Here is a 14,145-nt window from a genome sequence, read left to right on the forward strand (position 1 = left end):
ATTTGTCCTAAACTAGGTCTGTCCTGTTATGTTGGCAAACAATCTTTACTCCAGGGTTGATTTGCTGGACTAAACTTTTTAAGGTAGTGCTCCAGCATGGCCATAGTCCAATGACAGAAACAAGTAAAAGATAAAAGATATACTGGGATTGATTTGTTCAACTAAAACCCTTCAAGGTGGTGCCCCAGCATGGCCACAGTCCAATGACTGAAACAAGTAACAGATAAAAGATCATGCCGATATGGGCTGGATGGATTCTCACAGTCCAAGTCACTTCTGGTTGGGAGTTACTGCTTCCAAAGAGCGGCACTCATTATATGTTGACTTTGGTACGATTTCTACAACTGGGTGTCCTTTCTATTGCCAAATGCTTCACAGGGTGAATTTGTTGTATTTTCTTGTGGCACCAACACCAAAGATGTTGAATAATCCTCAGCAAGACAGGACTAACAAAATACCTCACAACTCTGTGCTTTCTCTGCAAATTTTCCAACCACTTTAAGTGTGCACTAGGTGCATTTTGTGGTACCAGCACAACAAAGGTTACCTCAGTCAACAATCATCCATAGGGGGAATGTGAAAGGAGGAGTCCATTGTGGTACCAGCATAGGTGCAGGGTGTCATGTACATATTAAAGGTAGAGAGTACACGGCAACATAAGATATATAGACTGAAGAATGGAATGGGAGATGAAGGCTCAAAAGGAATGGCTGTGTGGTCAGTGCAAGAATTTATGTATTCTTACATTATATGCTGTATACTCTTTTATTCTGTTATTTGTTTCAGTCTACAAATTGACCCCAGGACTCATTCTTTGTAAGTCTCTTTCACTGAACCGCTAAGTTACGGAGACATAAACACACTAGCATCAGTTGTCAAACGATGGTGGGGGAGGGGACAAACACAGGCACACACACATATATACATGATGGGCTTCTTTCAGTCTCCATCTTCCAAATCCATTTACAGGGCTTTGTTCAGACTAAGGCTATAATAGAAGGCACTTGCCCAAGGTGTCACACAGTGGGACTGAACCTGGAACCATGTGGTTGGTAAGCAAGCTACTTACCACACAGCCACTCAAAATAACTTATCCCCCCCCACTCTCTCTCTCTATATATAGGTAATATATATCCCTTCTTGAACATGGATGTTCTGTTATAATAAACTACATTGTGGTAGAAACCATGAGAGAACCTCTCATACTGGCTTTGGTGCAAAATACACTCTTGTTTATATTGCAAGCCGAGATAAAACCCCATCAGAGACAGATAAATGTATATATATTTACATGTATATGTATAATGCTGAGCATGCATGTAAACATGATTTATTATGCACTGAAATTATTATTACATGATGAAGGCTGTGAAACAGCTGTAACCCTAAGGATGACAAGTGGTTAAATAAATATATCTACCTCGCATACCTCTTTACATTTTATGGTTTGTGTGTGTGTGTGTGTGTGTATCAGGACCACCATCATTGTTTAACGTCCACTTTCCATGCTGGCATAAGTTGGACGGTTTGACAGGAGCTGAATAAGCAGAAAACTGTACTGGACTTCTGTATCTGTTTTGGCCTGGATTTTATGGCTGGATGCCCTTCCTAACACCAACCACCCCATAGAGTGGATTGAATGCTTTTACATGGCACAAGCACAGGCAAGGTCAGTTAAGGCATGATTTTTACAGCCTGATATGTGTGTGTGTGTGTGTCTATGTATATTTATACATATATGTATCGAGAGGGGAGGATGATGATGATGATGATGATGAAATTAGAGTAAATTAGTACTACAAACAACTCAGTTGATATATATATATTAGACAGCATACCAGAGTCAAGATAGTTAACTCTGATCAGTTCAGTGTAGCAAGCTGCATACACATATCACTTGACAAAAATTCCAGTACTGCTGGTGAAGGGTGTAAATAGACACTACACAGTATCTGTTTGCTACCTCAATGAGCAGTATTGTAAATTTAGACAAATGTTCTTGTAATTTAACCCCGGATAAGCCTGACAAATTCAAGCACTGACCATCTGCCATTTTTAGGTATAGTATATCCTGAATAACAGCATTCAGTGTATCAGATTTTTAAAGTGGTTTCAGCAAGATTTTACCCTTCAGCATACAGATTATTGTCAAATGTAATGCTTATTTATTCACATTGTTTTGAATTAATCATACATTATCTCATAGCTTTGAGATTTTGATGATGTGACTGTTTCTTTTAGAATGATATTGTTTGGTAGGTGTGTCAGGCTGGAACTGGCTGGTTAGGACATAAAACAGGCAGAAGAATATTTGGGGCCAGATATGGGCAGTTTAAATACTGAACGGTTAACAGTTATTTACAGCCAGGTCAGTGACCATGTAGATGTTACCTTTTAATAAACTGATAATAATGGTGCTAAAAAACATAGCAGGACTTTGGCAACTGTTTTGTTAGTTGGCAGTACTGAGTTCAGAGACTCTTGTTGGGTTTGGGAGAGAATGGAAGTGCAAAAGATAAGATTTTATTTTTTTCATTCCATCATCAATATTCCAAAACAAAATTGAAGCCTCATCTTACATAGAGGTAAACAAGTAAATAAAGAAAAAAAAAAGAAAACTTCAAACAAAAAATATAAGATCAATATAAAAATCATTAAGAAATGTGAGACACTGTGTTATTTTGAAATTTGATCCTAGGAAAAGAACGGATATACAAATTTATAACAACTGAGCCGCAAGTGGTGAGGCCACCTTTTGTAGCTGGGCTGAGAGACCAGCTACTTTTATTGATGTTTCCTGTCATCAAATTGTTTGCTAGCTCTGAATTGTTCTACCTTTGAATTGTTCTAGAATACAGAACCCCCTTACTTAGAAAGAGGTAATAGTTGAGAACAGGAAAAGCATCTGACTATAACAATCCTGTCTTAAGTACCTCCTCAAAAATAAACATTAATGTGTGTGTGTGTGTGTGCATATTGTTTGTCTGTTTTTTTTATGTATAGTTATATACAAAAACATTCAAAAATTTATTGAAGGGGTTACTCAATACAATTACGTAGAGCATCACATTTTATTTTCCCCAGGAAGAGGCTGACAGTGACATTGAAATTTCACCTCTATTAGCTTGAGATATATATATATATATATATATATTATCTATTTTGAGTACGCAGATACCTCATAAAGGAGATGTTAACATCAAAGCTTTGCCAGTTTAATCATATATATTGATTTATATTTATATTTCCAGAGGAAATATTTAACTTGATATTAGGTTGTCCCAAAAGTTCGTAAACACTTGCGAAAATTGAATTTTTACTCGCCAAGTACTAACAAAAACAACAAAAAATATTCCTCAAAATAAAGACCATTATTTTCCAAGACTTTCTACGAACTTTTGGGACAACCTTATATTTCAAGATGCAATTTTTAATTTATTAATTTGTAATTGATTGAGTTTAATATGGAAACAAATTTTAGGTAACAGAGAATTTTGACAATATGTAAATAAATTGAATTTTATCGGTAAAAATTCTCCATTTTCTCCTTATAATATATTTTATATACATATATCATCATTATCATCCTTAATCATGCTATATTTCCTTTTCCATTTATGCTGGCAAGGGTTGGACAGGATTTCTAAGGTAACATTTTATGGTTGGACACCATTCCTAGTGCCAGCCCTTGCATGTTTCAAAGAAAGATATTTCTCCATGACCAAACATGGTTTTGGAAACAAAGGACACCACTTCAATGATAGAAATTTTTCTTTACAACTATCAAACGATGTCAAGAGAAGCAAACACTAACACACACAGGCTTCTTTCAGTTTCCACCACTCACAAGGGTTTGGGCAGCCTGGGGCTTTAGTAGAAGACAATTGCCAAAGTGCCTGAAACTATGTGCTTAAGAAACAGACGTTTCACCACATAGATATACCTGCACTTCTGTACAAAAGCTAGATTTAAAGTATAACCTCTTGAGCGACACTGAAGCATCTATCTGACATTACCTCTCTTCTTATACTCTAAGAAACCTTTTGCAAAACCTTTTGAGTATTAAAGATAGCAGCAAATATGGCTTTGCTGATAACATATGTGATGCAAATTATCAACAACGGTCAGGAAGATGCTATATATTGATGCCACAAGTTATCTGTAGATGAAGCAGTAAGGTAAACATGAAAATGTGATGATGTTGGATTTCAGGTCTCCTAGAAAGATGACAGGTGTGAGATTTGAAAAGGCAACATGACTATGATGCAGGCCTATCTAACAAATCTGAGCAAAGAAACATACACTAAATACCAGGTCTGCTCAATTAGAGCCTACCTTGTTGGACAGAATGGTCAGTGGCTTTCTTCCAGTCCTTTACATTCTGAGTTCAAATCCTACTGAGGTCAACTATGCCCTTTATTCTTTGAAGGTTATATAAAATAAGTACCAGTTGAGTACAACATTGGTCAATATAATCCAAATCCAAATTTTTATATCACATAATACTTCAGATAATGAAAGAAATTCTAAGGTCTCCATTTGGTCAGGGTTTATTGAGTATTTACACCTAAAAACTTCCTCTCCAGATCACAGGCCTGGGTAAAGATTTTTACAGACAGCCTATAATAGAACAAGCTGGAAGCCTATAATAGAACAAGCTGGAAGCCTCTTTTCTCTATGACACCTATCTTATCCAAGGGAAAGACAAGGGCCAAAATCAGTTGGTTCAAGTACTGTCACTGACAGACTTAGAAAGTAAAGAGCTAAAATAAATGCCATTCGGAATTTTTTGTTTTTGAGTGTTCTAACAATTTATTGCTTTGGAAGGGTATTTTATTATTTTCTTTTTGTTTTATTTTTGGTTGTCACTTGTGGTCCAAGAAAGACGATTAAGCAATTCTTGCTGAAAAAGTTGCACATATGATTAATTTCTAGTGATCAAATGCTTCTACTGTACATATTAGCTCAATCCCTCCATCAAAATGATACTATCTGTACAGGTGTGCCACATGTCAAGATGTTGAAGTATTCAAAGAGCAACTTGAAATAAAGTATTTTGTTCAAGAATACAATGCACTGCCTGATCTGTGAATCAAAGCCACATTCCTGCAATCGAGAGTGTAATATCTTAACCACATAGCCCCCCCCCCTATTTTATTTTATAAATACCAGGAAAATGGAAGGAAAAGTTGACCTCAGCAGGATTTGAACTCAGAACCCCACCCCAAAATAAATTTCATCTAATGTCAAATGATTTTGTTGATCCATCATGTTTATATGTAGAATGGGTGTGTTTCTACAATATGAAAATAGGTTATGTTAATGGTTTAAATCAAATAGTAAATGCTGGGAATCAAAACATATCACTTACAGAGTATGTTTCCAAGATAAACATCAATCTAGTCTTAAAACTGACTGACTGGCAATAAATTAGTTTCTCTAATGAATTATAAACTTACAGACCAGAATATTAACTTAAGTGAAATACCTGGTTAAAATATCAACACCTTAACCCTTTAGCATTTAAACCGACCATATCCAGCCCAAATATTCTATAAGTTTTATGTTCAAACTGACTGGTTCTAGCCTCTCACACCTACCCTACAATGTCATTCTAAAGATAAAAATAAAAATTCACATCCTTGAAATCTTGAAGTTACAAGATAATGCATGATTAATTTCATAATGATGTGTTTAAATAAACATTACATTTGATAGAATAATCTGAATGCTGAAGGGTTGAATCACAACACACCCAAATAAGTGTAATCTAAGTTGCAAAGGAATAGTATGTCACACATAGCCAGTTTATTTCAATAGAGTTTATAATCAAGAATTTGAAATAATTTAATTTAAATTAATCATTTCATTGGTATATTAAGTTGGATTTTTAGAATAAATCTTAAAAATGATAGATTTTAATCTAAATATGGACAATTTTTTTTAAAAACATGTGGTTTAGTATCAAAAATGGTAATCAGTTGTGATTGATTCCTTTCATTGATTAATGCTAAATTTAAGATTAGTCCAAAAATTGGTTATACCTGAATGAATGCAATGAAAACCATTCAAAACTAATTCCTAAAGTCTTTTGATACAAACTCACCTGAGACTCACCCCATCCCATCTGTGATACAGATTCCCCATTTTAAAGTGATCTAAATTAAAACTTTCCATAAAAATTTTATGTTAATTTATGTTCTAAACACCAGCTTAGTAATGCCAAAGTTATGTCATAAAATTCATCATCATTTTCAAAGTTAATTGTAGCTAAGGCAGTATTTAAAAAGAAATATGGTAACAGAAGGAAAAGGTTGAAACAGTAATGGACCGAAAAAACTGCAGATTTTCATTTGTATAATAGAATGCCCCACTCAACCATGAATAAAAAAAAAACTGACAGATTTAAATATCAGACAAAAAGCTATTCTCCGATATCCATCATTAGTCTATTGTAAAATATTAGCAACTGATTTTACTAAATTACTTCAATTATTTGAAGATTAAATACAAAAGTAAGGATTTAAGCTACTTCCAGCTCCTATAATATTGGGGATTTGATAGGTTTTGATTCCCAGCATTTACTATTTGATTTAATTCATTAACGTAACTGGTTCTTATATTGCAGGAACGCAACACCCATGACTTTCGGAAACATTTTTTCATGCTTAGAATTGCTGGAACATGGAATAAACTACCTATATCAGTTGTTAGCTGTCAGGACACAACATCCTTCAAAATTGCCATGCTTCCTGAAGTTTGCCAACAATACACCTGATGCCCCCCACTCACCCACCTCCCTCCTTTTTTGTTATTGACTCATTCACTGTTCACTTCCTGTGCATTATTACAATTAACTTTGAAATGATGATGAATTTTATGACATAACTTGCATTATTCTATGTACTGTTCATGCACTTCTGGCTACTTTTTCTGATAAGTTCTAGTGCACCTGAGCACTGTGTACAATAAGTTCGTTATTATATTATCTTAGAAATAAAACTACATTTTTATCACTCTAAGTTTGAAATGTTGCTATGATGCAATGATTAAAGAGCAGAACTTCAGCAAACAGATTCATTAATGTAGAGGCTAAGTTATGCAAAGCATAACTAAGCATAGCACAGGCCAAGTTATGCAAATATGTAACTTAGAACAGACTTTTAGAATATTTCAAATTTCCAAACAAAAAATTTTTTTAACAGTAAATAATGGTAAAATGAAAGAAATTGTTGGGTGAGATGGAAAGAAAGATGGGAAACGAAAAAATAAATAAATAGAGAGTCAAACATAGAAAGAAAAAAAGCAAAGACTAACTTCTAAATCCTCTTGAGCTGTAATTATGTATTCTTTTAACATTTCTTGCTGCTTTTCCCTCCATTGTACTCTTGGATCTTCCAACTGGTTTGTCTCTGCAACATTCAAATTTCACACATTTCAAAATATGTTAGATACAAAAGCTACATGATGATTCTGACTTGCATTGTCTGACATTCTAATTAAATTCATGCAAAACTCTTTTTTTTATTTATAATTTTACTGTTCAAAATTAAGTTTAAGTTTAACAGAAGAAATCATTTGTTGCAATTAAAATAATAAATTTTTTTTAAAATTCCAATAAAAATTTAAATGCCAAGCTCAAGAAACATCGTCATTTATGAACATGTCTTCATTAACACACAAGCTGAATCTAGACAGGCTAACGAAGAATGTTCTGAAATACAAATCATTGATTACAAGCAGCTCATGGATATAAACAATTTAAAATAAAAAAGAAAAGAAAAAAGGTAAAAGATGACAACACCGAATGTAAACGAGTTAAACATTAATGATCTTCAAAAAACATAAGTTGTCTTTAGAATTAAAAGAGAAGATAATTTTGATTAAAACACTTGATATTTTAGTGTATTCTGAGAGGCTGACCAGTAACAAAAAATAAAATAGGTTTTTCAACAATTAAGAAAGAGCAAAATAATCAACAATTATCCACTGTCATTAAGATTTAAATATTTGATAACAGAAAAGAACTCATTCTAGTAATTTACAACAACAAACAATAATACAAACTAAATTTTGTTTAGACAATAATTTTTCATACTATCTCAATATCAGGGCTTGAAAACTTAATGAGATGTAATAATGGTTTCACATTTTGGCACAATGCCAGCAATTTTGGGAGAGGAGTAAGTTGATTTCATCAACCCCCAGTGATCAACTGGTCCTTATTTTATTGACCTCCAAAAAGGATGAAAGGTAGAGTTGACCAGAATGTAAAGACAGATGAAATGCCATTAAGCGTTTCGCCAGGTGTGCTAACAATTCTGCCAGCTCACTGCTTTTTGGGATGTAATAAAGATGCAGTAAAAGAGTTTTTAGCTGCATTTGATCATTTTCTACATCAATGACAAAAAATTTTCATTTTCAGCTCGAAATTGCACATGTGTGGATTTAGCATTTAAAAGGAAAAAAATAAATGAATTAAATCTTAAAATTTTAATTGATTCTGACTGGAAAGGAACTTTACGGTAAGATGCTAATATATTTCTTAATAGAAACTAAGACAGGTCAAACATCAGACCAAAATACATGTAAATGGTTATCAGTCCTCAGGAAACTATACTTTGATAATTAGTTGTCAATGCCAGCATGAATTAACAAGAGAACTTATGAATTATGCTTGTAATGACCATATAATTAGAATGGATAATTAAAGCCATATGAAGAAAGTGCAGTAAAAGAAATAATTCTAGAAGATTCCCAAGAAAAATTACAAGAACAGAATTAGCAAATATAATTAATTATCAATATAGTTTTAATTGCAACTAAATTTAGAGATAACTAAAGCATCTTTTGTTAAACAAAAATATTTTGAGACAACTTAACTGGGAACAGTTGTAAAGATATCGATATGGGTTACATCACAACATAAAAGACTGAGGTAGTAGCTAATATTTGTATTATTTTTTAAATAATTTTTTTTAATTAAAGCTGCTTTAATTGAAAACTTTTCATCCAAACTTAATTACTGATATTCAAATATTAAAAATGAATGCAGGAAACTTGTGGGAATTTCAGCAACACGACATGCGAGACTCCGGTGAAATACTGAAAGTAATGCGACATTCATTTCCATTTACTGAAGACACCAACATGCTCTTCATAACGACAACATAATTGTGACATGCTACCCCAGGTTTGGACATAAAAAACATGCTGCAGAACCTAACAGAAGAAATTCACATGCTATTTCAGGTAACTATTTACGTTTCGTTTTAAAATGGTGATTTGCAATCAAAGTAATCATTAGATATTGAGAATTAACTTTGCTGGCTAGAAAGGTGTGCATTAATTAAGTAGTAGTAATATTATGTCTCTCCAGATTCTGCTGAAATCGGCATGGCAGGAGGGTGTCTAAAACGTTGGTTATTTAGAATCGCTGCAGACTGTAGGCTAGTCTATGGTTCATAGTTGATATCATGCCTTGAAATTATACACACACACATGCATTTGCAAATACATATACATACATGCACAGACACAACACATATATTTATGAATAACTGGCAGAAGTTACAGAGTACATAGTAGCTCAAGGGCTGAGAATTTTGTGCATTGGCACTTATCAAACTTTGATAAGTACCAATAGATGAAACCCTCAGCCTTTGAGTCACTAATTCCTGCCGATTATTAATAAAAAGTACACATTTAGTCATGCTTTTTAAGTTCTATTTTCCTGTTTGCATCACCAAAATCCTATATATAGCTATCATCACGTTTTAACATTCATCTTCCATGTTGGAGAGGATTGGACAATTTGATAATGACCCAATAGGCCTGAAGTTGCACCATGCCTCAATGTCTGATTTTGCAGACATCCTTCCAAACACCGACCATGAAAAGCACCCAGCATACTGGGTACTTCTTTAGAGTACTAACATATAATTATGATATATATATGTGTGTGTGTGTGTGTGTATATATATACATATATATATATATAATACACTAATTGTGAGAAGTTACTGACTTTGATGATTGCTAATATGGTTAAATTTAAATTTGTTTAATTAAATATATTTACTAGAGAATAATTTCTGGAATTCAAAATTTAAAAACATACTTTCAGACAACTAAAAATTATTGTTTTCAGAACGAAAACTAATAATCTGCTTTAAAGAACTTAACATGATACACATCTCAGCAAAGCTTTGACATTAAACTTTGATTGCCAAAACATATATATATAATCCAACACTGTTTTATTATTGATTTATTTTATATTTGAAATCCAACTAACAGATACAATATCTGAAATTGACAAAGTGCCAGGGGTTTTACCTTTCTTTTGGTCCTTGTGGCAATAGTGGGGAAAAAATCAAAATTTTAAAAAATATCTTCAAATTAATAGAATATTTTTTTTTATAAGAAAATCTATAAATGATCACTTTTGAATATTCAAAAGTGTTATCAGTACAAGAACTCTTAATATCATACTCAAGGAACAAACACAAATATACATCTGGAAATAATTTTTCAAAATAGATTAAAAGTTAGAAGAATACAAAAATTGTAGAAATGAAATCCTGATTAGATAGACCAGTAAAACACCATCTAACTAAACAGAAATACATATATATTTTTTTAAACCTTTAACATTGAAACGGACCATAATTGGCACAAATATTCTACCAGTTTTATGTTGAAGCCAGACAGATCCAGCTTCTCACACTTACCCTACAATGTCATTCTAAAACTAAACCATCACATCATTGAAATCTCAAAGCTATGAGATAATGCAGGATTAACTCAAAGCAATGCGAGTTAAATAAGCATTACATTTGACAGAATAATATGAATGCTTAAGGGTTGAGGAACAGTTGAAGAAGACAAAATTTAAAATATCTTCAAATGCTGAAGTAAATATGTAAAGAGGAAAAGCTAGAAAAAAACCCAAAAAAACAAAGCTTAGCAAAGAATTCAGAAATCTTTTACATAACATATAATTTAAAGTAAATTTTAAATTCATTCTCATCTTTTAAGATTCACAAATCAAGAATCCATTAACATATCTCATATATATACACATAATATAATATATATTTATATATATATACCGGATGTTAAATGATGATGATGATATACTATACTATATATATATCATAGTATCATTGGATAAATCAGACCTTTGGATGTAGTTATACATTGCTGATCACAATGCACTTTGCACTGTTTTAGGTTTCAAATGATTCCACTCTGATGGCAAGGCTGGTTCACTGGAGGGTTACCCATATACCACTGAGTGGACCAGAGCAACGAGAAATGAAGTGTATTGCTCAAGAACACAATGTACAGCCTGGTCCAGAAATTGAACTCATGATCTAGCAACCATGAGTGCAACACTTTAATCACTAGGTCACATGCTGTCATAGATGTGTGCATGTGTGTGTCCCTTTATGAATTAATTAGCTCCCCCAGCTCCCTGGTAAATTTGCAGTTGCTCAAATAAAAATAAATACTAATGTTTTCAGATATACAGTTACATTCATTTTTAAGATTCCTTTACACTAATTTTCTTTAGGAACTTTATTCTGAGAATTTGCCAAATTCTATTTATTTTATATTGCAATTACTTTTCTACACTTCCTCTAGTGATATTTTATAATCACCTTTTCTCCTTCTCTTCAGCTTTTATCTGGTTTTCACAGGCGGTGAATTTGTAGAATTGCAAAAGCATCAGATATTATACCCTACAATATTTGTTCTGACTTTCTCTGCACTCTAAATTCAAATCCTGGTGAAGTGAACTCTGGTAAAATTGCCTTGTAGTGTTTATGCCAGCCCTTTGCTTACTGATCTCAACAAATCCTACTTTGATGATAGATTTAATACCACCTCTTAGTTACGGAGTTTCCTCTGTCACAAGCATTTGGACCAGGCCTCTAGTTTGAGGGCAACATCATTGCTCCCTCCCATTGGTTTTATAAACCCTGTAATGGGCCATGGACACTGTCTTCCCACTTGACTAAACGAAAAGAAAAGTAAAACTCAAAAACAGCAGATCTATAATTTGTGCACTCATAAATCACTCCAATCAAGTGAATTTTCTAACAGATCTAAACACAAATATTTGGAGGGTCCTCACTAATCTAATCATGGCCCATTGCAGTGTGGCCATGCTGGGACACTGTCTCAACAGGTTTTAATCAAACAAACTGACCCCAGTACTTATTTTGTTGGGATTTTATGCTGAACCACTAAGTTACAGGGACATAAAAAAACCAACATGGGTCGTCAAGTAAGGGACAAAGAAACACACACACACACACACAAAGATAGGCTTCTTTCAGTTTCCGTCTAACAAATCCACTCACAAGGTTTTTGGTTGGCTGGGGATATAGTAGAAGACACTTTCCCAAGGTGCCATGCAATAGGACTGAACCTGGTACCATGTGGTCGAGAAGCAAACTTCTTGCCACGCATGTTTACTTTTTCTGAAAATTCTAGTCAAAAATGAAAAACTAAAAATAAAATCTTAAAAAAAACTCCAAAACCAACAAAATCATGGGAGTCTGTTCACAACTAACACTTGTTTTCAGAAACTCCTAACCATGTTATTTCAATTAACCCTCGTGATTCCTAACTGTCTGAGACCACTCCTGTTTTTCATACATAAATGCCATTTTAATCCTTTTGATATCAGCCTACCAAAGACTGCCCCTTGTTCTATAATGCCATCTTCTTATTTTGAAGTGATTGAATTAAAAAGCTTCTGGTAAAAATTTGATGTTAATTTATGTTCCAAACTAACTTAATGATAACAAATTTATTTTAATATATTCTTCATTATTTTAAAAATTAATTGAATAAAATAAAATAGGAGTGGCTGTGTGGTAAGTAGCTTGCTAACCAGCTACATGGTTCCGGGTTCAGTCCCACTGCGTGGCATCTTGGGCAAGTGTCTTCTGCTATAGCCCCGGGCTGACCAATGCCTTGTGAGTGGATTTGGTAGACAGAAACTGAAAGAAGCCTGTCGTATATATATATATATATATATATATATATATATATATATGTACGTGTGTGTGTGTGTGTGTCTGTGTTTGTCCCCCTAGCATTGCTTGACAACCGATGCTGGTGTGTTTATGTCCCCGTTACTTAGCGGTTCGGCAAAAGAAACCGATAGAATAAGTATTGGGCTTACAAAAGAATAAGTCCCGGGGTCGATTTGCTCGATTAAGGGCGGTGCTCCAGCATGGCCGCAGTCAAATGACTGAAACAAGTAAAAGAGTAAAAGAGAGTACAAAAAGTATTCGTATTTAAATTAATGACTCTTATAATTTCAGGGAAGAACCACCTGTGTTTCAAACGTCTACTTTTCGATATTAACTGAAACACACCTAGGCATGTGTTTTTTAATTTTTGGATAAGAGAGGGTTGATGTAAATATTACTTTTACCTTTTAAACATAACTGCTAAATAGCTTAACATAAATGTTAAAAAAAAGAACCCTTTAATCAACAAATGTGTAGAGAGCACCTTCGAAGATATATATGATGTTCAATAAGTAACACCTGAACTGTTTTACTGATTCCATTTAGTAAGCTGCAGCAATGTCAGATAATTAACAGAATTATCAGCTTTCTTTAATCAAGTCAGTTCATTTGGTAGAAACAAGTTACCATTTTTTTAAAATTGTGTTTAAAAAATACTTTAAAGGAATTTTTTTTCAAGTATTTCCCCTTTTTTTCTTAGCTTCAGTACTTCAAGTATCTTTGGCATGCATATATATACCATCGTAAAGTAAATACCACCATGACCGATATCCAAACTACAGTGGAGAAGGCTAGCCACTGGATTTGGTTAAAAGGAGACAATGAGTGATGGCTAGAAGAATATTGAGCTTTATTTGATAACCAGTTGATCTAGCAAGCGGGTCTCATATCAGTGAGGTAGGGCTGGTGTGCATTGATGCCGTTGTGAGGTAGGCCCTGAAACGGCATGCATTCTCTCCTGAAGACCCCATACATTTGCTGGCTTCTGGTATATGGAGCTCTCAACTGGAAGCACTTGCATGTGCAAGTTGTTTGCAAAACATATATATATATATATAAATAAGGATAAGCATATTAAAAGGGGTCCGTGGGA

General features: G+C 33.6%; 1 protein-coding gene across 8 annotated transcripts in view; it reads right to left on the reverse strand.

The window, feature by feature from the left end:
• LOC115222587 (protein KIBRA-like) overlaps positions 1–14,145 on the reverse strand; it is a 96,650-nt gene that overhangs the window by 74,001 nt on the left and 8,504 nt on the right. For 7 of the 8 annotated variants that reach the window (XM_036511585.1, XM_036511583.1, XM_029792870.2 and 4 more), the window contains one exon: positions 7,318–7,412. In XM_036511585.1, the coding sequence (XP_036367478.1) occupies positions 7,318–7,412 (95 nt within the window). Of the gene's footprint in view, positions 1–7,317; positions 7,413–10,338; positions 10,352–14,145 lie in introns of all 8 variants that reach the window. The other variant, XM_036511587.1, reaches the window with a different exon arrangement.

Source organism: Octopus sinensis, linkage group LG20 (assembly GCF_006345805.1).
Source record: "Octopus sinensis linkage group LG20, ASM634580v1, whole genome shotgun sequence".
Lineage (NCBI taxonomy): Eukaryota > Metazoa > Mollusca > Cephalopoda > Octopoda > Octopodidae > Octopus > Octopus sinensis.